Raw genomic sequence first — 25,759 nt, forward strand, 5'->3', positions numbered from 1 at the left:
GTTGCCGAAGGTATGTGCAATTTTTCGAAATCACTGCTTTCTTTATTCCGGCTCTTATTTTGACAAGTTCAAAGATTGTGCAGGATTCTTCGATGATTTAAGCTAGCTTACCGATATTGGGAATGACACTGTCCCGCTGAATTTTTAGGCAACTAATTTTGGCATTGACTAATTTCCTCTTGACCGCTTTTAGGCTACCTTCCTTCTTTAGAAGCTCCGTGTTGTGCATGTTCGGGTAGCCGAGAATTTCGATTGCGGGATTAAATGAAATAGCCAGTTCGTGATTCAAACGATATTAATATACGTGCGCCCTTTCCTTGCTGAGCTTCGAGCGCGCCAACACGGGTATACGATTGTGCATCGCGCAGTGGTCACTGTACACATTTAAATGCACCTCTCTGGGCGCAGCTATATTTCCACTCGACTGCGGCAGGAGCGCTTCGACTGGCAGATTTCACACCGGCGGCTTAGATTGCTGGAGTGGCACTGTCAAAATATCATCTGAGTTCAGTCATGTGGTAAACAGAAAAAAGTCAAGAGAGGCCAGCTGTACTGTCTACCTTGCTTTCAAGATAACGTCCGTGCTATGTACACCCGTCTGGCACAGGGCCGAGAAGCAGTCGGCTGCCGGTAGGGATTCTCTCCAGTTGCGCTCATTATGTAGCTTCCGTGCTAAAGTATAGTGCGCTCATTCGGTTCATAGCCTTTCTTGTGCAATTCTGTTTTCTTATTAAGTCGCGGAAATAATTAAACAGGAAAAAAAAACTATTCACGATATAACGCTTTCAAGTAGCTGCGAGGAACATAATCTCACAATCAAATTAGCCCCCAATCAGTTTCTGTCGAGCGCCGTTGGCGCACCAAAAATTGATTTTCGCGGTTCGCCCGCCAGCGCTCGAAAAAAACGCGAATTGCTGACCTTCTACTCTAGGGATAAGAGCGAAAGTTCTTGAAAAGTTTTTATATCTACTCTATCAATGCCAGTTACACAGAGGCATTATTTTACGAAAAATTGGAAGTTTTGCCATACAGTTCGTTGAAAGATATATTGGCACCGTGAGCGAAAAACGCAAAAGATCGAGATTTAGGCCATGTATACATCTTTTTATATAGTTTAACGCACTGTCTCGGCTTAAACTTCAGTAATATTCTTTGAATCACGATTGTACCATCCCGAAGAATTCTGCGTATACTACAAAGGAAAGATGTGCATCGAATGCTTTCGGCGTGTTTTTCTGAAACGAGCAAAATGGGAAGCATAGAAGCTATGCACAGCAGCTACTGCGCGTGGTACAACAGCCCTCCGTAGATGTGGCCTGCTTACCTGTGTAGTTTATGCTTCCGAGTCCTTTCAGCACCAAATCTTCTCTCTTGATCTCTGTGGGGTCTATTTTCAGAAGCGCCTCGTTCGTGAAGACGATAGCACCAACGCGATGACCTTCATCTGTCACCTTCACCTAATGAATATAGAGAACCAAGCATAAGATGAAATAAAGATAGCCATGCGACTACCTTCACCCATTTTTCTTTAAGTAGCATAGCGACATTTTTTGTTGAAGGGAAAGACCAACGTAATTTTATTTAATTCACTGTATTTTTAACAAAATCATAGACAGAAAGGATAATGCTTCGCAAAAATTATTAATGCTCATAAGGAATTGTAGACCCATATAATTGTTTCTCTTTTTGTGTAACCTATTAGAAACTAATTTACAACGCTGTCTCGGTGTGTGAAGATCCTAGCGACTCGTGATGACCTCCAGCTATTACATTCACATGAGAGTAAACAACGGAGCGGGCAGACTGAAACACTGGCTTTAAAAAAAAATAGGGGGAACTACTGATTCCAGCTTTTCTAAAAAAAATTCACGTAAAAGAATTCCGCCCCCAACAGTTCCTGTAGGACATCGGAAAGTGACAACAGGATTTTCATTTACCCTTGGACATTTTTGTGCCACAACCTGATAGAATAACCTTCAGATAATGCGAAATTACGGCGTTCACAAAATAAGGCAAACCAATAATTAACAAAGAAATGGCTGGCAGTTTACCATTGCTAAGCGCAGTTTTATGCGGGTGGACGCCACCGCCACATACCAGAAAGCGCGATTAAGTTGTCCACCGACCCAAGGAGCCATTTATGCGCTTCTTCAACTCTTTCACCGTCAGTGCCAATTCACCCAGAGTACGCCAACGGCCTATGCTTAAGTGGCGTGTTTCTCCAGCAATGTTGTCAACGCCGACTCGTATTCCTCTGGTGCCGTGTTTTTTCCACAACGTTGTCCATGCCAGCGGAGGCATCACACATCTCTCTGTCACTACCGCCACATAGGTAAAGGGGCGAATATTAGTTTTATAGTAGTATTACTTGATGAAGAATAGGACTTTCAGTGCACCGTGTGAGACTGTGTTGCAGTTCAACGCGAGGCGTGGTCGACGCCTAGGCGATCGAGTGTGCCATTCATTTCTTTTTTTCTGCTTTAAACAACGTCAATATTGGTTCAATTCTTCCTTCTGGGTTATGCATTTGCTACAAAAGCTCTTCCACGCGCATGTTTGTGAATGGCTGTCGCTCACGAGAACCGTCGCGCTGACACAACCATAGCCAAGCTTCGCATGGTTGGCGATCAAATGGGCCGCATCGTCCGCCGCGTCTACAACAAGCGTGGTGGCCTCAGAAGTAGGGTTGCGATGCGACTCGCCCATGCTTTTGTGACGAGTCGAATGCTATATTCGACTCCATACCTGCACTTGAGCAAGCATGACGAAGACATCTTGGAGGCTACTCTCCGCAAGATGATCAAAAGGGCGCTCGACCTCCTGATCTCTACCTCAAACGCGAGGTTCCTTGCACTGGGGGTGGTGAACACCTACCGGGAGCTGCGCGAGGCGCACCTCACTAATCAATAGACGCGTCTTGCTCAGACCGTGTCCGGTCGTCGCCTACTGGGCCGGCTACATATACAACATGACCATCACATTGAGGAAAGGGTACGAGTGCCAGAACTTTGGAGAGGCACCCTCCGTGTTCGACCCCTTCCTACCAAAATGGACAGAGAGAACCACAATGGACGGCTTCAGGCGCGGGCGAATGCCCTGCACCGCCATTATGGCTCCAAACACAGCGTTTTCTATGTAGATGTTGCGGGCCCACATAATTCCAGGGGAGGATGGTACACGGCCGCAGTCATTCACGAGGGAAGACAGGTGAACGGTCTCACTTTTAAGGCACTTCGCACAACCCACGCGGAGGAGGCAGCAATTGCCCTAGCCGCCTCCCACGCTGAATCTGAATTCATCATATCTGACTCGCGAGGGGCTTGCCAGAATTATGAACTGGGCTGTATAACGCCAACAGCGCAACGAATACTTCGGAGAGCAGCTCGGGATCAGGACCCCACGATCCGATTTCTCATTTGGACTCCAGGCCACCACGGCCTACCAGGGAATGAGGCCGCCAACTCGGTCGCCCAGGCACTCACTAACCGGGCCCCCGACGTAGACCCTACCGATCTGGACCAGGACTCCTATCCTCTGCTAACTATCAAAGATATCTCCGCTTATTACCGGGACTCGCACCGTCAGTACCCGGCTCCTCTCAAGGGGCTAGGGAAAGCGGACGAGAGAATACTGCTTAGGCTTTTTACTAACACTCTACTCTGCCCGGCAGTGCTCAAACATTGTGACACTTCTTTCTCTGGCCTCTGCTCTTACTGTGGGGAGGTGGCTGACACGTTCCACATGGTCTGGGCATGTCAACACATTCCTTCTCTTCCGCCCCTAACCCCTTCCCCTACCCGAGAGGACTGGGAGGCGGCCCTGCTAAGCTGCCTGGACCTACCGGCCCAACAAGCCCTAGTGCAGCGAGCTCTAGTGGCGGCCCAGACCAATGGGGTCCCTGAATAAGGTACTCCACCTAGTACTGTAAGGGGAGCGGCCCACTAGGGATTGCTCCCCACGCAACCTCTCTGCAATATTCAAATAAATGCTTTCACCACCACCACCACCACCACGACGACGACCCTGCATTCATTCATCTGTGAAACATGGTTTTCCACTGTCTCCACTCCTGTTCGCACTAAATTTTCGAGCCACTTTGCGTAAAAGTTATAAACACTGGAACTGTCAGAGATTTTTGTATTATGGGCCTCGAACGGAAGGTATCAACTTATGCCGATGAGCTGGAGTTCTGTGCGCTGATAAGCCAAACATTAATGAGGTATTTCCTTGAATAGAAGATTTGGTTCAGCGTCGGGAGCTCAGATTAATCGTGCCAAGAATTGTTGTGTCGTGTTTGGAGTGTTGGGATCGACACCTGTTGAATATACTGGTATGCAATGGTGGCGTAGACCACGAAAGTATCTTGGCGTCCCTTTGTGTGCCTATAATTATAGTGGACATTACTGAAAAGACCGCGTGCCAGCTCTTCAGCGCTGTGCTCAGACTTGTGTCCCCCATGGATTCTCAATTTTTCGCAGAGCGACTGCATCTAATCTGTTTCTCACCACTAAAAATCATTACCTACTCCAAATTATTCATCGCACAAGACTGTATATGAAGCCTTCTCGCAGGGATTTCCTCAATGTGGAACTTGTCTTTTGAATCTATGAGGCGAGGTAATATTTTTCGTACTGTAAGTGCTGGCGGGTTTCGTTTGGTGCGTCTGTGCGTCCGGCAGACCGTTTCGCGTCTCATATTTTTTTCATGACACTACACACCCAATAGAACGTGCAGTCTTGCAAGTTTAGTTCATGTTTTACCGAACCTCATTGTACTGCCCCGAATCTTTGCAGTGTTTGTTTGTCTATTCTTCAAAGCTGCCGGCACGCCGCTTTATCACTGTTTGCGATGCAAGACGCTACCAGATGTATCTCTATTGATAGCATCCAGACAGAGCTGATTCTACGTTGTTCCATAATGTTCTAGTAACTTTGCAGGCTTATCTCGAAAGTTCCCGATCAGCTTTAACTTGACCTCGGCCGACAGCGGCGGGCGGAGAGGCGTTCTGCCCTTAATTCCCATACCCGACAAAGCCGTGACCCGATGCCCAGGACGACGTGAAACGCAAGAGCCCAGACGTCGGACTTAGAAGTGGTTATCGACGGCCGGAAAGTTACCGCTCTAGTCGACGCAGGAGCTGATTACTCGGTGATGAATGGAGCACTCTCTGCGCCGCTGAGGAAAGTCACGACCGTTTGGGCCGGCCCACAAATTTGCACCGCAGGGGGTCACCTCATTACGCCATCAGGATGATGCACAGGGCGAGTGTCTGTCAAAGGACATACCTGTCCTGCGTCCTTTGTTGTGCTACCGCAATGCTCCCGCAAAGTGATTTTGGGCATGGATTTACTTAATCAGCATCAGGCGATCATCGACCTGCGATCCAAGCTGATCACGCTTTCGACGGAGGAAGCCATCGCTTCGATGAAAACTCAAGAAACTCACATTGCCCTCAGTGTCCTGGAGGAAGAAGTGAGTGTCCCACCCCGTTCAAGCGTTATCCTGACCGTAGGTGCCACGAAAGCCATTAATGCTGAAGCAATCATCGTGGGAAACTTGCAGTTGCTTCTAGACCGAGGAATCAGCATCGCAAGAGGCATCGCACATTTCCGCAATGGCCAGGCCGAAGTACTGCTGACTAACTTCAGCGAAGAATACCGGCACATTAACAGGGGAACCACGATTGCTTTCTTCGACGAAATATCCAACGTACGAGATTCCTTCCCCCTCTCCGACCCATCCGCAGAAGATTCGCCTGACCAAGAGAACTCGCCTACATTCGACATCAACCCAGCCCTGCCCCGGAACAGACAAAACCAGATCCGCAATCTGCTCCGAAGCTACAGCGAGTGTCTCTCATCGCCTAAGTTCGGACAACCGCCAATTGCAAAGCTTCGCATTACAATCGAACACCGGCCGCATTAAAACCGGCCGTGTTTCCAAAGTCTGCGTTTATTTTCGCACTATCCGTTTTAATTGTTGCTTGGCGCGGTATTTGTTTTTAGGGGTCTTCGAATATTCGAAACTTCGAATACGAATCGAATTTGTTTGATATTCTATTCGTATTCGTATTCGAAAAATTGATATTCGAGAATTTCGGAATATTCGAAACCTCCCGAATACTCACCAGAGATCGTATATTGAGCAGAGTTTCATAAATTGGACCGTGGCAAAACCACAATATCGCTGATCGAGTTAAAGTTTCCAGGAAAGCAATACAGAGGTCTCATTCCCTTCATTTTCCGTCGTTCATCACGCGCACAGGTCACATTCAAACTCCGCTAGTCTTGGCATGGTGCGAAATTCTGTAAGCGGGCCTGTCCACATAACGTGCTGAAAATAAGATGGCCGACTGCCCACTTCGAACAATCGCAACGCGAAATCGCGCTTTTTTTTAATCCTTCTGTTGTACATTACATATTTAATGCCCACATCCGAAGAATGTGTCCTGTCGCCTTCATATCTTTGCGAGCGTGACCACCGCCATCCCATTTTGTCAACTACACTATGCGGGAAAGCCTACTTCCGGCATTTCGCGGGAGCCTCCTGAACGGGCGCGTCGAGTTGTCAGATTAGGGCAAGCGATCATGTAAAAATCCCGCCTAATGCATGGCGGATTCTAACCCGTGCACCTCTTCAGTGGGCGTAACGGAAGGCGTAACAACGATCGAAAGGACCCTATGCCTAGGTCAAAAATAGCCTGGCCGCGAAGTTTCGGTTTCAGAGCTTCGCCGCTGCCCCGCGGCAACTGCAACTGTCGGCCCGCGCGTTCGTCAGTCGTCCAATCCCAGCTCCGCGCGGCTTTCGGACGCCGACTGGCGCGTCGCAGGTGATTTCTTTTTCCCATTTAGAAACCGTCTCGCCGCTCCGTTACCACTGTGTGGTCCCCGGCCGCTTGCTTGCATTTGTGTTCTTCCAGCGCTCGAAAACGGGGGGCTCGTCACGGGCTTACAGGTATTAACGCGATGGAGCCGCCTCATAAGGCCTTACTGCATTTTCGCATTAACCATAGTTTTTTTTCGGGGGGAAGGGTATTTTATAAACTGAGGCCTTCGAATGAATCGGGCATTTTTTCCGGTCTCTTGAACTCCAGAAGAATGAGGTTTTACTACTCATGTTATTTTTTTGTTGCTAGCCTTGTCACTTTATGAATTTTGTTTTCATGACCTCATTACAGTTTGCATACTGTTATGCTGTCTAATCAGGAAGTACACATTTCTGTGCACATCAAGTTTTTTCATACGGTACTGAGGTAGCTTGGTTTGTTTATTTTAGTTGCAAATACCTTACACTATTTTGAAAAAGTAAGATAACAACATTTGCTTGTTTATCACTTTCTGAACTTTTTTTCTGTACTCAGCAGATATTCGATATTCGAAGCCATCTTTCCTTCATATTCGTATTCAATTCGTTTTCAAAAATTTCAATATTCGCACACCCATAGTTTTAATTCATCGGTTCGATGCTTTTTGAGAGAGGAGTGATTCCGCGAATATTTGCAGTGTTTGTTGTTCAGTCTTCAAAGCTGCCGGCACGCCACTTCATCGCTTTGTTTGCGACGCAAGACGAGACTAGATTTATCTGGATTGATCGCAGCCAGTCAGAGCTGATTCTACGTTGTTCCGGAATGTTCTAGTAACTTTACACGCTTTATCTCGAAAGTTCGCTATCAGCTTTACATTCAGCTCGGCTGACAGCGGCAGGTATTATGTTCGACGTTTGCCGAGCACGTTTGTCGCTTCGCTGCCGCCGAGTGATTCAGTCCAGTGTGGGCGCAATTTAGCCCATATGAACAGTTTCGTTTAGGCGCCATTTTAGCAGCTTTTCTGCTCTCCGGACTGCAGTCACCACCCCGTGACAGTTTCTTCTAATATTTCCGATCAACCGCGTTTGCGGGCCTTCAAGCATGAGAATTATTTGGCTGTTTGCTTCCTACTTATCTGTTTTTCCCCTGAGTTGCTGTTTTCACTCTCGAGGGAACGGTTGTACAAAGATTTAATCTGAATCTTATTCCCTTCACCAATGTAGGGTTCTATGTATTTGCGTTTACCGGGACATGACGTGCTCAAAAAGAGGGCGTAAAATACCCCTCCCGCCGTGTACTAGGAGATTTTTCTGTAAGCTCCAGAGCGGGACATTGCCCGTAAGAACGTTTTTAGAAAAAAAGGGCATTTTTGTGACCACGGTTAACTGCCAATTTTGTGATGCTCCCTAAATGAATGCGCGTTGTCGCATCGCTTCCAAAAGATGCAGTGCACTTTTGAGATATCTCGCAACGGACATTAAGAAAACATACTTAATTTGACACCGTATTCTGGGGGGTATGTCACTGCGCTACCATTTCTTGGTGAAACTTAAGACATGTTCTTTACGATTGGACTACACAGCCTCTGTAAAATGCGCATGGTGAATCGACATTGTGTACCTGTTGTTTCTACTAGAGACCACTTCAGCAGTATGATTGTTCAACTAAAGGAATAGTATGCCCTTACTAAATATGAACCAGAGTGGCAACCACTCCTAGTGTTGCGCTCTTCATTCCGTTGCTTAGGTGTGTCGTATTATGATCTAATAGTGATGGACCCTCTGTTCCGTCTTCTTTCGTGCTTGGTTGTTACTGTGTGTTTTCTTCGTGGTTCGTACGCAGTTATTGAACCTAGAATATTGCTCCTCTGCAATAAGTACCCTGTTTAAAAAAAAGCGGCGACAGCCTAGAGGTCTCGCACAGTATCCAGCGAAGCTTGCCTGTTCGCTAAACCACAGATTCGAATCCGAGTTGTGGGTATTAAACTTATTTTTATTTATTTATTTCATTTTGCACAAACGTCGCAAATCTTCCTCGCGGCTTGCCCATCAGAATAGCCCTTCCGCACTGATATTTACGTCTCTTTTTCCTCCAAATTAAATTTCTCTTAGGGACAGATTTGCAGTAGAATAGGCAAAGGCGTTGGAAATGCCACAGCAACGGCGCTGAATTCTGTTACTTTTAGTCCTATACCATTATCTATTGCGTGGCTTTTCCATTCCTGCGAACGATTATTCACTTATACTCTGGTTTAGTTCTCTTTCACCTCTTTGGACTTCCTGTAAAACAATTGGCATTCTGTCGCGTGGCTAAAAGCAGCATGCCCATCAATTCTGGACAAAGGCATTTTTCAGCGCAAAAAATTTATGAGCGCAATGTTTTCATATACTGTAAGTTTTTTCTAAACCCCTCAATATAAACGCACATCTGCATTCGGCAGGATTGCTTTTTTTCTATTAACGTATTTGCTATCCAGAAGAACGCTCCCCATTTATTTTCCAAGGCAGTCTTGTATATTTGATGCGAGCGATTAGCAGATTGATTGTGTACGCTTCGGATATTTTCACATCTTACACCTGGCAGCTGCCACCTGATATATATACACACTGCCCTCCACTTGCTCCCAATTCTCTCTCCCCTGCCCTCTCGCTGCCCAACCTGTCCCTGTTAACTAGTAGGGAAGAGGAGGGAGACGGCTGTAGAAAGAATGACTCACCACAAATAAAAATGAGTAAACTTGAAGAAGCAAAACTGGTAAAACAGAGAATGAGAATATCAGCAGAAGTAAATCAGAATAAGGAATGTAAAAAAATTGGAATATAAAATGATTTTGAATCAATTGAAAAGCCAAAAAAACAGCTATCGCATTTCCTTCGTGTCAATCCTATTGGTTGTTCCAATTATTTTGCCTGAAAACATTTTCCAGATGTCAGTCGGACAATGCCATGTAAGACCGCGCATCGTGCGATAGTTCTCCATATAAATTCGCAGCCAAAAAGGTAGACAATACATGGAGCATTTAGGGGCAGCTAGAGGAGTTTAAACAATCAGCCAAATTATTACACTTACTGGATCCTAAACCAAAACTCACAAAATTATTACGAGCGCACAACTCTGAAAAAAATTACGGCCGATTTGAGCAATTAGGCTGAAAGCGAATCCGGCTCTCGATTTTCGCTTTAGTTCTGGTATTCGGAACAGATCCCTGGGAGTCCTCATACCGCTCCTGGCCCAGTGGTGCAGCGGTTAGGCTATGCGCCACAGCCCTGCATACGAGTATGGCAGGTATTGCATCGCTGCTGCCTGTCATGCTCTGATTTCTCTTTCCGAGCAGCCTCTTGCGACTCACCACCTCTGAACTTTCGAGCTTAGATAATTAAACAATTATTTCTCACTGAGATCACCACAGATGTAAAAAAAATCTATCTTCTTTGATTCGCTAATTGTTGGCTTCCAATGTATATATATATATATATATATATATATATATATATATATATATATATATATATATACTGCAAAGGGATAGAGCGTCTGGCAGACAGCCTACCGCCGTCTGAGTGCCCTGCATCGACGAAGAGGAGGTGCGGAGAAGTAGGGCGATAAAGAATCATCGCGGGCGATCGTGCTTCTCCCGGTCTCTTGTGTCCTTCTGTGGATTTATCTGGACGGGTCCGCCGTCCCGCCATCGGCTGATGCGGAACAGAGCGCAGCGGACGGTGCCGCTGATCTCGGGTGTTCGGACAGCCTGCCTTTTTCCCCGACGCTGGAGTTTGTCTTCGAGCGCATGGGCAGGCGACTGGACCATATGGAGGCTAGGTTTGATGCTTTCGACCGCAGGCTACTTCATGCTTTGGCAACCGACCCGAACCGCGGCGGGTGAGTGCATTCCGTAAACACCATAGAATCCGCACCCGTGCACTTAGGGCTGGCCTCGCAGTCCGACGGTAGGGTGCACGGCGCAGGTGCGACACATCCGGCCTGCCCGCTGGGAATGGCGGCGGAGTTACCAGCTTTCGATGGCACTGCCCCTTGGGAGCCTTACCAGCTGCAGCTGGACACTATCGTGGAGGTGTCCACCGTGATGCTCGTCGCTAAGCTGCTCCAGAACGTGCCCCGCGCGTATCTCGGCCGGTGCGAGGCCATCGCCGGGCTCCTCGCCAACCATTACTGGTCGGGTCAACCAAGACACCAACACCAGCGCCTGCGTGCTCGCCGGCAGTAGCCTAGGGAAAGCTACCGGGACCTCTCCGTGGCAGTCCAGCGATTGGAGTCGCAGTCGCTGCCGGATGCGCCACCCACCACCGTTGCGCTGGACGGCACTGAAGCATTTGCGGACGCTTTCCGAGATCCCGAGATCCAGAGCCAGGTCCGCCTCGGGCGCCCCGAGTCCGTCCGCGGCGCAGCTCACGGAACCGACAGCCGTGGCTGCCCGGGCGTCGCCGTTTCTCGCAGGCTGGCGCCATCCTCGAGCGCCTCGACCAGCGCCTGTACCGGCTGTTAGGGCGGGAGGAGATGGTGCGCGACGTCGGGTATCACGTCTTGAATGACGTCACCAAAACCTCGGCGCAAATGGAACCCGCGGGCGCGAATGAGGAGACGGGTCAGACGGCCGAAGCCAAGTCAAAGGACAAGAGCAGCAGAGGCTGGAGTTATGGAGTTGTGGAGGCTGGAGTTATGGACTTGGCGTCTGTGACGATGAGGCAGCGCCGGAACAACCGAGTACACAAACGGATAGGGCATGAATGATCAAGTGGCAAGGACCAAGCTGGCTGAATGTGATGACGTGCTTGAGCGTGAGTGGAAGAGGAGGTGCGTCGGCCGGGAGGTGGAGGCGAATTGGATGTCTTTGACTGTTCCCCTGCTACGCCCAGTTATCCCCCAAACGCCCCTAGTACTGATGCAGTATGCTTGAAGGTCGGCGTGGGGTCGGTTGTTTCGTACCGTGTGATGCTTGCTGCCTCGCTCACCGTAGTCAACCTGGCTGGTGTGGGACGTTCTTCGGCGACTGCAGACGCCTTCACCCGGCTCATAAACTTTAACGTCAACGAACAATCTGACCATCTCATCTCTGTGGGCCCACGTTGCACCATCCCAGGTGACCCTGAATCAAGGACCGATATGACATCGCCGCCTAAAGATGACTGGCGGCAACCAATGCACTGTAATCTCTCGATCCCGACTGCCGATGTGGAAAACACTCCGTTTGCCATGGGAACACAGTAAGAGGCCACGCACAGCGGTGTACCTCCAGAAGAAACACAAGGAAGCAGCAGGAAACACAAGAGCCAGTGGCAGAGAATGGTGTTGAGGACGACCAGTCGATTCATCCTGAGTTGATGGCGGTAACTGATGAAGTATCCTCGACGGAACAAGTGGTTGAGGACGACGAGGGGAAACAATTTTTTCAAGAGACGCGGCAACAAGTTGAAGTGAATGTGTGTCCTAGTGTGTCTGAAGAGGCGGATGAATGCGCGATCGAACGCGGTGAAGACGAGAGCGCTAGACATACGCAGGGGTGTGCCGACGCGGAGGAGAGCAAAGGAGATTTCAACTGTTTCGCGCAACCTCTGTCTAGGCCCGAGCCGGAACACTCGGTGCTGTCGTACGCGGCAGAGCCGCCTACAAGCAGCTCCGCCATCTACCTGGAAGTTTGGTATCAAACAGCACTTCAACGTCATCAGCGCGTGACGATGCCTACCGCGAATCAAGCTATGCTCCTGAGAACCTGAACCCGGAATGTCGAGTGGCTAATCTGGAAGTGCTCGATGCCTGTCTCAATGTGTGCAGCGCCACTACTGAACTACTGCAAAGCGACGACACCCAGCTGCACTGGAGTCTGCTGCCATTGGCGTGGAACGGCGTCGCTTGAGGCTGCCCTCCCCACTAGCTGGCCTACTGGCCTACCCGGATTCGCCATGGACTGACTTGAGACATTACTTGGACTTACTTAGACCGTTCCCCTCCCCCACCCCCGGTGGAAAGGTGTAACGGGATAGAGCGTCCGGCGCACTGCCTACCGCCGTCTAGGTGCCCTGCATCGACGAAGAGAAGGTGCGGAAGGAGGGCAATAAAGAATCACCGCTGCCGATTGTGTTTCTATTGGTTCCTTGCGTCATCCTGTGGATTATCTGGACGGGCCCGCCGTCCCGCCGTCCTGCCACAATTATATATATATATATATATATATATATATATATATATATATATATATATATATATATATATATATATATATATATATATATATATATATACTAAGGAAACGAACAGTCACCGAAAACCCAGGTACATAGGGAAATTTTTTCTATTTTTTTTTCAATTGTAAAGACGAAGATGTGACAACGAGGTAGCGGCAGTGCTATCGCTGAGCGCGCGCTGCTGCCGGGCTCTAGAATAACCGCGGACGCCTAGAAGGCCTCGTTCTGCGCCTGGTTCTGCCTTCCTGGTTCTGGTGGTGCCTGAGCTATTAAACCCCCTTTCAAGTGGTGGAAGTTGCTGCTGATCCCGTCCTGGAGCTCCGCAGCGGCACTGTAACGTCAGCAATGCCGAATAACGCCCCCCTGGCTCCCCAGCCACCGGCTGCTCCGCTTGTCTGCTCCGGCACACCTCGACAACGGGACCCGGCTGTCTTCAGTGGGCTCGGCGACTCTGACGTCGAGGACTGGCTGGCTTCCTACGAGCGGGTCAGCACGCACAACCGCTGGGACGACGCCATGAAACTCATAATAATAATAATAATTGGTTTTTGGGGAAGGAAATGGCGCAGTATCTGTCTCATATATCGTTGGACACCTGAACCGCGCCGTAAGGGAAGGGATAAGGGAGGGAGTGAAAGAGGAAAGGAAGAAGGAGGTGCCGTAGTGGAGGGCTCCGGAATAATTTCGACCACCTGGGGATCTTTAACGTGCACTGACATCGCATCGCACAGCACACGGGCGCCTTAGCGTTTTTCCTCCATAAAAACGCAGCCGCCGCGGTCGGGTTCGAACCCGGGAACTCCGGATCAGTAGTCGAGCGCCCTAACCACTGAGCCACCGCGGCGGACCATGAAACTCAACAACGTCATCTTTTACCTGGCTGATGTCGCCAACCTCTGGTTCCGTAACCACGAAGCCGATATCGCCACATGGTCCACATTCAAGACGAGCTTCACTGAGGTATTTGGCCGTCCTGGCGTGCGCAAACTTCGCGCCGAACAGCGGTTACGCGAACGAGCTCAGCAGCCTGGCGAGACGTTTACTAGTTATATTGAGGACGTGGATGATTTTTGCAAGCGCGTGAACAGCGATATGACCGAGGCTGATAAGTTCCAAAATATAATGAAGGGTATCGATGAAGATGCGTTCCAAATGCTTCTAGCCAAGCAGCCGGCCACCGTGGCCTCCGTCATCAGCTTGTGCCAGAGCTACGAGGAGCTCCGCAAGCAATGCGTCCTCACTCGTCGCACCGTACAGCCTGCCGACGTCCTGTCCGCTGATGTCGAGACCGCAGGAGGGCGGCAGCTCAGGCACCACCAGAACCAGGAAGGAAGAATCAGGCGCAGAACGAGGCCTTCTAGGCGTCCGCGGTTATTCTAGAGCCCGGCAGCAGCACGCGCTCAGCGATAGCGCTGCCGCTACCTCGTTGTCACATCTTCGTCTTTAAAATGGTCCTCTGAGTGCGATGAAGCTTTCGTTACCCTACGGCGACTCCTTACTTCACCTCTTATCCTTCGCCATTACAACCCTAACGTCCCGACAGAAGTACACAGGGATGCTAGCGGCGTGGGCATTGGTGCTGTGCTCGCCCAGCGAATGCCTGGATTTCCAGAATACGTTGTCGCCTATGCGAGCCGCACGCTGTCCAAGGCCGAGATCAATTACTCCGTCACATAAAAAGAATGCTTGGCCATTTTGTGGGCGATAACCAAATTCCGACCATACCTCTACGGCCACCCCTTCGACGTATTCACCGATCATCACGCTTTGTGCTGGCTGTCATCGTTGAAGGATCCATAGGGTCGCCTTGGCCGCTGGGCTCTGCGCCTCCAGGAGTACGACATTCGAGTCGTCTATCGCTCTGGCCCTAAGCACTCTGACACTGACGCCCTCTCCCGGTCTCCGCTGCCTTCCGACACTGCGACCATCTCGAGCATTGACTCCGAGCTGTCATCGTTGCGCCCGGTAAACATGCTTGTGGAACAGCGCAAGGACCCCTGGATTACATCTCTCGTGCACCATCTGTCTGGGCCCCCTACGGCAGCTGCTTCTCGCTCACTTCGGCGACAAGCCCGCCACTTCTCTCTGCATGACGGTCTCCTCTATCGTCGCAATTACATGCCCGACGGTCGAAAATGGCTTTTCGTCATCCCTCGCCAACTACGAGCTGAAGTCTGCGCCTCTGTCCATGCCGACCCCCAGACTGCTCATGCTGGTGTTTTGGAAACCTACACTCGACTTCGTCACCGGTACTACTGGCGTGGAATGTACAGCTTTTTACGCAAGTACATTCACTCATGCATTGCATGCCAACGCCGCAAGTCTCCGTCACAGCGCCTTTCTGGCCCATCGCAGCCATTACCTTGCCCTGCCCGTCCATTTGATCGCGTCGGCATCGACCTTTACGGGCCCCTGCCCTCTACCCCTTCAGGTCACCGTTGGGTTATAGTCGCTATAGACCATCTCACGCGCTATGCTGTAACGGCGGCTCTTCCGGGGGCTACAGCGCGAGACGTGGCCTTCTTCATTCTCCGCCAGCTCATTCTCCGCCACGGCGCCACTCGTGAGCTTCTGAGCGGCCGCGGCCGTGTGTTTTTATCCGAGGTTGTTTTTTTTTTATTCGAGAAGTGTGCCATGAGGCATAAGTTGAAAAAGGAAAGGGGGGAAGGAATGCACGGGATTGAAAGTTAAAAGGAGTGAAGAACCGTTGCGCTGAGGTAGCCGCAGAGGTTGTTAATGAAACGCTTGTCCATTGTCCACTTCACGAAGTCACTTTCGCGGTTCCACCACAGGCCCACCTCCCTGAGGAGCCGTTTTATGATAGCAGCCGTCGCTGGGCACGTCCACAACAAGTGCCGCACATCACATATGTCCGGTGCAGCGCTACAGTGAGGGCACCTGTCAAGTAGTGGCAGATCTTTGGAACGCCACCGATGACGGAGAGATGGGGTCAGAGCCACCCCTGTCCGAATCCGGCGCACGGATACCTCCTCCTGCCGAGTAAGACTACGGGGGAGAGGGTGCGAACACGGAGGAATTAGAGCGCGTGTTCGATGGCGCAGAACTTCGGAATCGGAAACGTGGGACAGGAACGGATCTGGGGGAAGAGGGGAAGGTGGCGGATCGTCTAATGTATGAAGATGAGTCATAGCATCCGCTTGAATGTTATGTGGATCCTGGGCATGGCCGCGAATCCAGTGTATGCGCACAGGACATGGATACTTTGCGCACAGCACATGAATAGATTGTGAAATCTGGAACGTTCGTCGAACAGCCTTCAGCTGTTTAAGGGCGGCGCGGGAGTCGGTGTAAATGTGAACTGTATTGAATGTTGGAACGAGCGGAAGGGAAGCAATGGCATTGTAAATGGCTTGAAGTTCCAATGCCAGGGGAGTGCACGTATCCGCAGTATACGTCGCGCGAGAGTTGAGATGCGGATGAGATGGACTATACACAGCAGTAACTCCCCTCTCTGCAGAATGAGATGCATCCGTGTATAATATGCACCCTTCAGGCAGATACGCTGCTGATACCGACGGGGAAACAGTGGAGCGATTGTCAGTGAGCTGGCAATAGGACCACGGTGGAAGTGTCTTTAAACGAGGAAGTTTGAGAGGCTGTTTTCGAGCTCTATTTGCCACACGTTGGTCGATGATTTCACTGAGTGTATTAAGTTGGGCGAACTCCTGTAGCACAGGTATGGGTGTTAAACGAGGCAGATATGTTATGACGCGCATATCCTCACGATTGATAGCTTCAAGGGAGTCCCACTGTCTGCGGATGAGAAGTTGAAATTGAGTCTGATATACTATCCGTGGCTGAAGGATAGAGCGCACAAGATGGCGGGCCGTATGAGCACGTGCGCCACCAGAGCGCATAGCTATGCGACGAATCAGACCTAGAGTAGCGTGAGCCGATTTACGGGTGGCTGTCAGCCCCGGGGTGCCAGTCCCAGATGTATGGAGGAGAAGACCAAGAATACGAACAGTTTCTACCTGAGGAATAAGAGAATTATGGACCGTAAAATTTAAAGGGGGAGCTTTCCGTAAGGAGGCTTTATTTCCAATTCGAATGAAAGATGATTTCGTAGGAGAGAGTGTTAGACCCAGAGGTGGGAGGCGAGATGTCAATACATCCAGCGCGTGTTGAAGGACCGACTGATGAATAGACGCATCTGGATGACAGCACCACAAGGATAGAAGGGATGGTCTCTAGGGCTCGAACAAGAGGAATTAAAGCCACATTAAATAATGTGGGGGCGAGAACGCAGCCCTGCGGCACTCCTCTATTGGAAGTGAAATTACCAAAGGGCTTTCTGTGGACACGCACGCTGAAGGTTCGATTTGCTAAAAAGGCGTGAATGGAGAGGAGGAACCGGTGAGGGAGACCAAGAGTTTGAAGGGAGGCTAGAATGGCAGAGTGAAGGATGTTATCATATGCCTTTGATATGTCTGTAGCGATTACGGTTCGTACAAGGTGAATGTGGAGAGTGGTCAAGCACGTCAACAGCCAAAGTAGCAAGGCCGTCCTCCGTTCCAATTTGTGGGCGGAAACCAATTTGGGAATCTGGGTAACAATCATGGGATTCCAGCCACCATGATAAGCGTGCGGCTAGAATGTTTTCATAAAGCTTGCAGATGGTAGGGGTAAGGGAAATTGGACGAAGGGGCGAGAGAGGTACTGGAGGCTGACCTGACTTGGGTATTGGAACCACAATAGAATGCTTCCAGTCTCCCGGCATGACGCCAGAAAGCCACACTTCGTTAAAAGTATCAAGTAGGGTTTCCAAAGCCCTCCCTTCCAAGTTACGGAATAAGGAGTTAGGTATGCCGTCGTGCCCGGGAGTAGTAGTAGTTTTTAAACGGTTAATGGAGGCCAGCAGCTCTGCCATGGTGAGGTCAGAAGTAATCCCATCGGGGGGCTCTGTTACCGATAAGTCAGGTGGAGACGTAGCGGTGCAGTCATGGTTTGGAAAAAATTGACGGGCCGCTTGTTGTGCAAATGTGTCCTCATCCACATTTAGCGCGAGGCGAATGCTCTCTGTGTAATCTGCAATCTGAGAAGGGTGCTCCATGGCGTCAAACACTCTCCAAAGATGTAGATTGCCCTGCGTAGAGGACAGGCGGGCACACCATGCAGCCCAGCGTTGCCTGCCTAGCCGCTTTGCATAGCGCCGCGCCCGTGCGGTAGCGCGGTGAAGAGTAGGAAGAGCCGAAGGGTCATCGGGGTGACGAGTAGCGTAAAGATCCGCCTGGCGACGAAGAGCCCACAGATTCAAGAGATGTATGTCCGGGTTTGGGTCGTCTTCATTTACAGTAGTGGTAATAGTGTCAGTAGCGAGAACAGCAGATAGAGTAGACAAGGCGAAGAGGGGTTGAATGTAGATAAATGATTGTCTGCGCGTACAGAGTCCCATGATGTTATTCGTACAGTGCGGCGTATTTTCCGTAGACGCGTAGGCGTGAGGGAGATAAAAATAGGGCTGTGATCGCTACCCCAAGTATCAGAATCAACAGCCCAACGAGGGTTTCCGGGGCTAACCACCAAGTCAAATCAGGTGAATACGGGTATGAGCAGGTATGAGCCCCGGCGACCCATAGGCCGTGCTTGCAGTACAACATGAGTTGAGCAGCGAATATTTGCGCGCACCTCCTCGGGAGGGCTCGTGCTGTCGACATGATAAACCATGCAGCGGAGTGTGTCAGGACCAGATGCAAAATATATTTGCACCGGGACATGCTTGCTGTCATCCAGGGGGATCCGCGTAACTGCCCAAAGTTTCTCGGCGTCCATCAAGGATGACAAGTTTACCGTGATGCTGTTCGATGGGCGATGGACGACAAACCCGCAGTAGTTCGAAGAGCCAAGGGCATGGTCAATTGTGGCTTGAACATTCCGGGCAGGGATGGCAGTCATATCAAAGCGCAATGTAGGCTTGATGGTAACGCGGAATGAGTTCGCAGCAGGCGGAAGAGAGCCTTGACTCACGGGAGGCATCTGTGGAGGAGGCTCAGACGCTGGTGACGGCCCTTGGTGGGAATACTGAACTGGCGCGACGGGCACAGTTTCTTGAGGGAGTGCCACGGGCACGGAGGCGGTAGAGCAGTCCATGTCACAGGCCAAAGTCGTAGCATCGGAAAACGGCGCAGGCTGGAGGCCCAGAGGCGCTGACGATTGCGTGGACGTGGAGGTTGCGTCAGGTGGCAACACAGCGGGCATCCGCGTAGCCGTCGTCGACAAAGCAGAATCCATGCAGACGCGTAGCGCGGCCTCGCTCGGCAGCGCCGAGCTAAGCCTAGCTTGCCTCTGAGGGTTCAGGTTGGGTTTTCTCACTTGAGAATGCGCCCGCCGTGCCGGGAATTTCTCCGCAGGGGCGTCGTTAGCATTCGGTCTCACGGAGGGCACTGTCCGACCCACGCCACACGCGAGAAGACCGCGAGAAGCGAAAACAGAGACCTAGAAGCAGACACGTAGCCACCCACTAGGTCTTCGTCTTCTTCTCATCCGAGGTTGTCCAGGCGTTTCTGCAAGAGTGCCGCATCGTTCACAGAACCTGCACAGCGTACCATCCTCAGACGAACGGCCTCACCGAACGGTTTAACCGGACACTCGGTGACATGCTCACCATGTATATCAGTCCCGACCATTCCAACTGGGACCTCGATCTTCCGTTCGTCCCCTACGCATATAATACCGCCGTCCAGTCCACCACAGGCTATTCTCCGTTCTTTCTTCTTTACGGCCGCGAACCTACAAGCATGCTTGACACCATTCTTCCCTACCATCTTGATGCATCTGACTGCGCAACTGCGTCTGAAATTGCCAAGTGTGCCGAGGAATGCCGCCAGCTCGCCCGTTTCCTCACGTCCGCCGACCAGAATCGACAAAAAGAGCGTCGGGATTCCGGTAGTCAAACTCACGTACCTCTTTCCCCCGGCTCACTTGTCTGGCTCTGGATCCCTACTGGCTCTCTTGGCCTGTCGTCCAAATTCCAAGCCAAACATCAAGGCCCTTACCGTGTTCTTTCTCAACCTTCCCCTGTGAACTATGTCGTCGAACCTCTGACACCCTCCTCTGACCTTCGCCGTCGTGGCCGTGAAACGGTGCATGTCAGTCGCCTCAAGCCTTACCATGACCCCTTGATCTGCTCTACGCCTTGAGTCGCCAGGATGGCTCATTTCATCTCCGGGGGCCATTGTAAAGACGAAGATGTGACAACGAGGTAGCGGCAGTGCTATCGCTGAGCGCGTGCTGCTGCCGGGCTCTAGAATAACCGCGGACGCCTAGAAGGCCTCGTTCTGCGCCTGGTTCTGCCTTCCTGGTTCTGGTGGTGCCTGAACTATTAAACCCCCTTTCACAATTTCTAGTGCCAATCAATTCCCTTTTAAAGAAAATTTCTTATAAAGCAGCAGAAAAAACAACCATGCCGCCGGTGGGATCCGAACCCACGACCTCCGAATATCGCGTCCGGTGCTCTTACCAACTGAGCTACGGCGACGGCTGTCCAATCTGCTGCTTTCGTGGGTATTTATGTTTTGCGTGTAAGCGAACCTTGAGAGTGTTCACCAGCGCCACCCTCGTCCAGTAGCACGTCCTGTAATACCGCAAGTGTGACGTACAACGTCATCTAATGGTGAGAGCAGGAACTGTGCGAGAGCCCTCTTATGCTACCTATGGCATCAAGACTGCCAGAACCGAGACCCCCGTTAAGCTATTAGCAGCTATTAGATTTTTCTGTCTGCTAATACACACACACACACACACACACACGCACACGCACACGCACACACACACACACACACACACACACACACATATATATATATATATATATATATATATATATATATATATATATATATATATATATATATATATATATATATATATATATATATATATATATATTCGTCTCCTGGCTGCAAACGGCCCGTTTTCTTGCAGCTGATGGCCTGCATCCAAATTTCGAAGGCGTTGCACTACTTGCTAGCCATCTCAGAGAGATCTGTTTCAGGCCGTTCTACAACAAATCTTCACCTTGGTGGAAAGACTGCACACCTGCACATGCTCCTCAACTCTGTATTGAAATTTTAGGTGCTTAAACTCTTCTTCCGGGCAACCAGCCGCATAGCCCCAGTCTTTCATCACGCCCCACTTCTAGTGGTCTTTCCATCAAAAACCCGCCTCATGCTCCTCCATCCAGCATCAACGAATGGCTTATATTAGCGTCCACTGCTTCCGTAGCGCATCTTCCCAACCACCTGCCTGCTGCCACAACTGTTACTTCAGCTGCTACAAGTCACAGCAACCGCTTGTTTACTACCCGCACTAGTAGCCTAACCTCGACGAACAAGACACCACTTCAGCCACCCAGTGAAAATGCAGTAGCGTCTTCAGCCCAGAGCACCCCACGTTCAAGGAACTCCCCGCCTGGCACACTACTGCCAATGAGTGCGCCTTCGACTCACCCACTATGTGAGAGTGTAGGACCTATTTTAGCCTCGAGCAGTTCATCGACCACCTCTCAGCCTCAGCCACGCTACGCAGCAGCACTTGGCACTACCACTGCTACATCACAAGGTAGCAGCTATATCCTCCGCAGTACAAAGCCGAAATCCTTCCTGCCTGGGCAACAGGATTTACTAGCCACGTCATTTTCCGGTAACTGTGAATCTACGTCTTGTTCTCTTTGATTTCTAAAGCTTAGAAAAACTGCCGAAAAACGTATTCGCCAAGATTTTCATATTTCCATCCACTTGGCAGCTTCAATCGCCCCGAAGTGTCTTCGGTTAACAGCAAAACCAGCTGTACGTGAAATGTCCGTCAGAAATAAAACAAAGTGCAATACAATACTAACGGCCTCTTCACTTGAACTAAACAGTATTGTCTTAGAGCACTATGCCTCTTCCAGGAAGGTGCTTGTTAACAAAGAGCACTTAATGCGCTCTCATTAAAAACTCGGTTGTGTCGAATCAGCTGCATTGGAAAAATATGAAACCAAAAACGAAGTGAACTCCATGCCTTAAAAACAAGAAAGTTACTTCGTGACAACGCGGAATGCCCTTTTCCCCAGCAACAATTAACAGTTATGAATTCGCTCCTCATTTAATAGCCACAGATTGCCTCTCTGGTTTCTCGGTAGGGCCTGCCATAAACAAAGAACTTAGTAGTCAAGATAATTCTACAGTAATAAATCTCTCTGCTTACAAATTAACCTTCGAAGAAAGCAGCGTGTTGTCCCGTGGCCTTAGTTTTTGTCCATCTGTAGGCGGCTACAGCGAGTGCCAACTGCTGAACCTGCACCTTCGAGAATTTTTTTTTTATGACAAAACTGATTATAACGCCCCGCGCAATCCGTTGCCGTCACACAAGCACTGGGTCCACCAACACAGCGAGACAAGTGCTTGAGTTGTACATTGATGCTGTACAAAAAGTTATTTCACAACTTTACAAGAATAAGGTACCTCTTCACTGTAATCTTTCAGTTCGCGAAACTAAACAATAGAACAGTTAGCATCCCGTAATGAAATCATCATTAAGCCTGCTGACAAGGGCGGAGCTGTGGTTGTAATGAACAAGAGTGATTATGTCGCAGAGGCACACAGGCAGCTAGCAGACAGTTCTCTTTATCGACTTATAGACTATGACCCCACATGACAGTTCAAAAAATTTCTCGAAAATACATTGCTATACCTGTATAATGATACCCAAGTTGCAGAAAACGTTTTTCGCTCGATTGATCCGCATAGCCCGGTTGCTAGTAGATTCTACTTCTTACCAAAACTCCATAAACTTAACATTCCGGGTCGACTCATCGTTTTTGGTGTCGTAACTGTTCCGGTAAATCTATCCCGTGACGTCGACACGCTAATAAAATTCCGCCCACATTTGTGTCCTACATAAAGGACACTACTAATTTCCTGTTCGATATCATTGATCTTGTCATTGCTCAGGGTTCTTTGCTTGGCACTCTCGACGTCACTTCACTCTATACGAACATTCCGCACGCAGATGCTATCCGAGCAGTCGTGACCGCCTACAATGAAGCTCGCATTGAAAAGATAGTTGACCGTTGTACTTTGGCCACCTTACTTACTCTGATATTATATCTTAACTTTTATTTTGAGGTAAAGCATTATGGTCAAATTAGTGGGACTTCTATGGGCACGCTCATTGGTCCTAATTGTGCAAACATATTTATGGGTTTGTTGGAAATCGAATTTTTGGGAAGCCGGTTTTTAGTACCGTTCTGCTACAGGTGTTACATTGATTATAAATTTCTTAAGTGACCCCATACTGAAGGCGAGCTGCTGTCATTTATAGCCGATTTCAGGAACCTGCATCGTTCAAGACCATTTTTTCATACATATCCAGAAATGGGTTGTAGCAGCGAAAAAGACAACACACAGCAAGTGTGTTGTCTTTTTTGGCGCTACAACCCATTTCTGGAAGCATGCACTAACTAGCTCTTCAACAAATTTCACGCAGTTCCCATACGTACTCTAGATGTAAAGCCTATTTCCTTGACATCCACGTTTCGCTTCATGAAGACCGCTTGTCTACAACGGTGTACCGAAAACGTGCTGACCGCAAGCAATATTTGCACTTTGATTGTAGTCATGTCAAACATGTTAAACTCAGCATACCCTACAGTCAAACACTTCGGTTCAAACGTATCTGCTCGTAAAATTCTGACTTTAAAAGCAAATGCGTCACACTTCGTAGCGTTCATTAAACAAAATTACTCCCCTCAGCTGATCGATGGCGCCATAATGCGCACAGATACACAATCCCGAAAGATTCTACTAGCTAAAGAAAAACAAGATACTTCCTACTCGTATACCAACCTTGTTCTCACCCATTGTGCATCAGCACCAAAAGTGTCAGCAATCTTAAAGTAACACTATAACATTCTCATGCAAAGTGTTCGCCTGAAGGAAATATTCATAGTCATCAAAAGCTGTTCATTGAAGATCGAGAAATCTGCGGGACATATTAACTTTATTAAAAACAACTGCCCCGCGACCCCACGACCCTTGCAACAAGAGCCGCTGTAAAGTTTGGCGCATATGACTACGTCTCAGAGCGTTGGCAGTACGGGTTCTAGCTTTCATTAAAAAATTCACGGTTACTTCACCTGCGATAGTGCGAACGTCATTTATCTACTCCAGTGTACCACATGTAACATTGAGTATGTAGGCCAGACTGAAACCCCCTTTAGATTACGCTTCAGCAACCACAGAGCCCATGTTAAGTCCCTCCCAAGCCTGCCCCTATCAAGAGATGTTCAGCTCCCAGGAAATTCATTTCGTCATATTACAGCTGCTATTATGTAATCTGCATATAAATCTACTCACGACCGAGAAATCAGAGTATTTCTTGATCTATAAATTTAAAACCGTATCTTCTGGTTTGAATGAAAGCAGGAGGAAATTGAGCACCCTACGAGTTCAAACACCCTAATCTCTGCTATTCTGTTCGTTCTTTTTCTTCATGTATATCACAGCACGTGTGTGGTTTTCGCTTTTTTATGTTTTCTCTATTTCTGTGTTTTGACCAAACAGGCAGCTAGAGCCACGGTTTTCTCTCACTGCATAATAATAGATGTGCATGCTACTGTTTTATGCTGCACATTGTGGGCGTGTGTTTCCAAGATTGTGTACATTTTTTCGAGTCTTCAATTGTGTGAACTATCATCATAACACTTATAGTATGCCACGTGAAACTCTCGCACGTCTATGTTTAACTTCCGGCTGCGTGATATAGCTAAAATTTCGCTGCGCTAATATTTTACATCACAGCACGAGTATGTTTCTTATTTTTTTTTTGTGCTCGGAAAAAACAGGCAGATAGCGCCATGAGTTAATTTTTTGTCAGGATGTAATAATAGATAATACTGTTACCGTTTACGCTGCTTTATCGTGACCATGTTTTTTAGTGTTTTTAACGTGTACAGTTTCACACTTTTTAAGTTTTGCTGTCAAGTAATTCTGCATTGTCATCTTAGGACTGCAAGCATAGCACGTTTAATCACCTGTCATCGCATTCTATGGATAAGATTGTTAACGCACTAAATTTCGTAACGTTCCCGTCTTCTTCAGCCATTGTGACCCACATTCGTGTACATACATATCGCGGTTTAGTCGTGTTTGTTATGTTTTTAAGCGTCTCTGCATTATATGTTTGTAAGTTTTTTGCCCACCCGCCATCATATTCTGTGCCCTCCATTCCTATTCTGCTATTCAAATTAATCATATTATTCTCCCATTGATCGGCACTAAAATTAGAAAAAAAGTAGAAACATTCCCCTATGCACCTTCGTTTCGGTTAGTGTTGGCTTCCTTCATAGGTGTGTCAAACGAGCCCCTCATTTTATTTGCCTTTCTGCTAATAGCTTAACGAGGGTGTCGTTTCTGGAAGTCTTGATGCCATAGGTAGCACAAGAGAGTTATCCGTTATATATATATATATATATATATATATATATATATATATATATATATATATATATATATATATATATATTCTGGAAGGCTGAGGAAGGTAAGGTCGAGAATAGCAACTCTCTCATGTACCCTTGAGAGAGTTTGTAAAAAAATCATGGATTCTATACAGCATAGCACGAGCTAATCGCAAGCTGACGGTGGAACTCATACGACGAGGTCGTGCTTATATGCCAAGCAGTATCGGCTGTCAGTTCAGTGGCACTAGCGGGTTAATAATAACTGAAAAGCTTGTCAAAATTTTCTCGCAC

The 25,759-nt window shown here is 48.8% G+C and overlaps 1 protein-coding gene across 4 annotated transcripts in view; it reads right to left on the reverse strand.

The window, feature by feature from the left end:
• Positions 1 to 25,759, reverse strand: part of LOC144099515 (complement factor B-like) — a 333,633-nt gene that overhangs the window by 210,826 nt on the left and 97,048 nt on the right. For all 4 annotated transcript variants that reach the window (XM_077632874.1, XM_077632872.1, XM_077632873.1 and 1 more), the window contains one exon: positions 1,325 to 1,457. In XM_077632874.1, coding sequence (XP_077489000.1) covers positions 1,325 to 1,457 — 133 coding nt within the window. The remainder of the gene's footprint in view (positions 1 to 1,324; positions 1,458 to 25,759) is intronic.

This window comes from Amblyomma americanum, chromosome 7, assembly GCF_052857255.1.
Source record: "Amblyomma americanum isolate KBUSLIRL-KWMA chromosome 7, ASM5285725v1, whole genome shotgun sequence".
NCBI classification, from domain to species: Eukaryota; Metazoa; Arthropoda; class Arachnida; order Ixodida; family Ixodidae; genus Amblyomma; species Amblyomma americanum.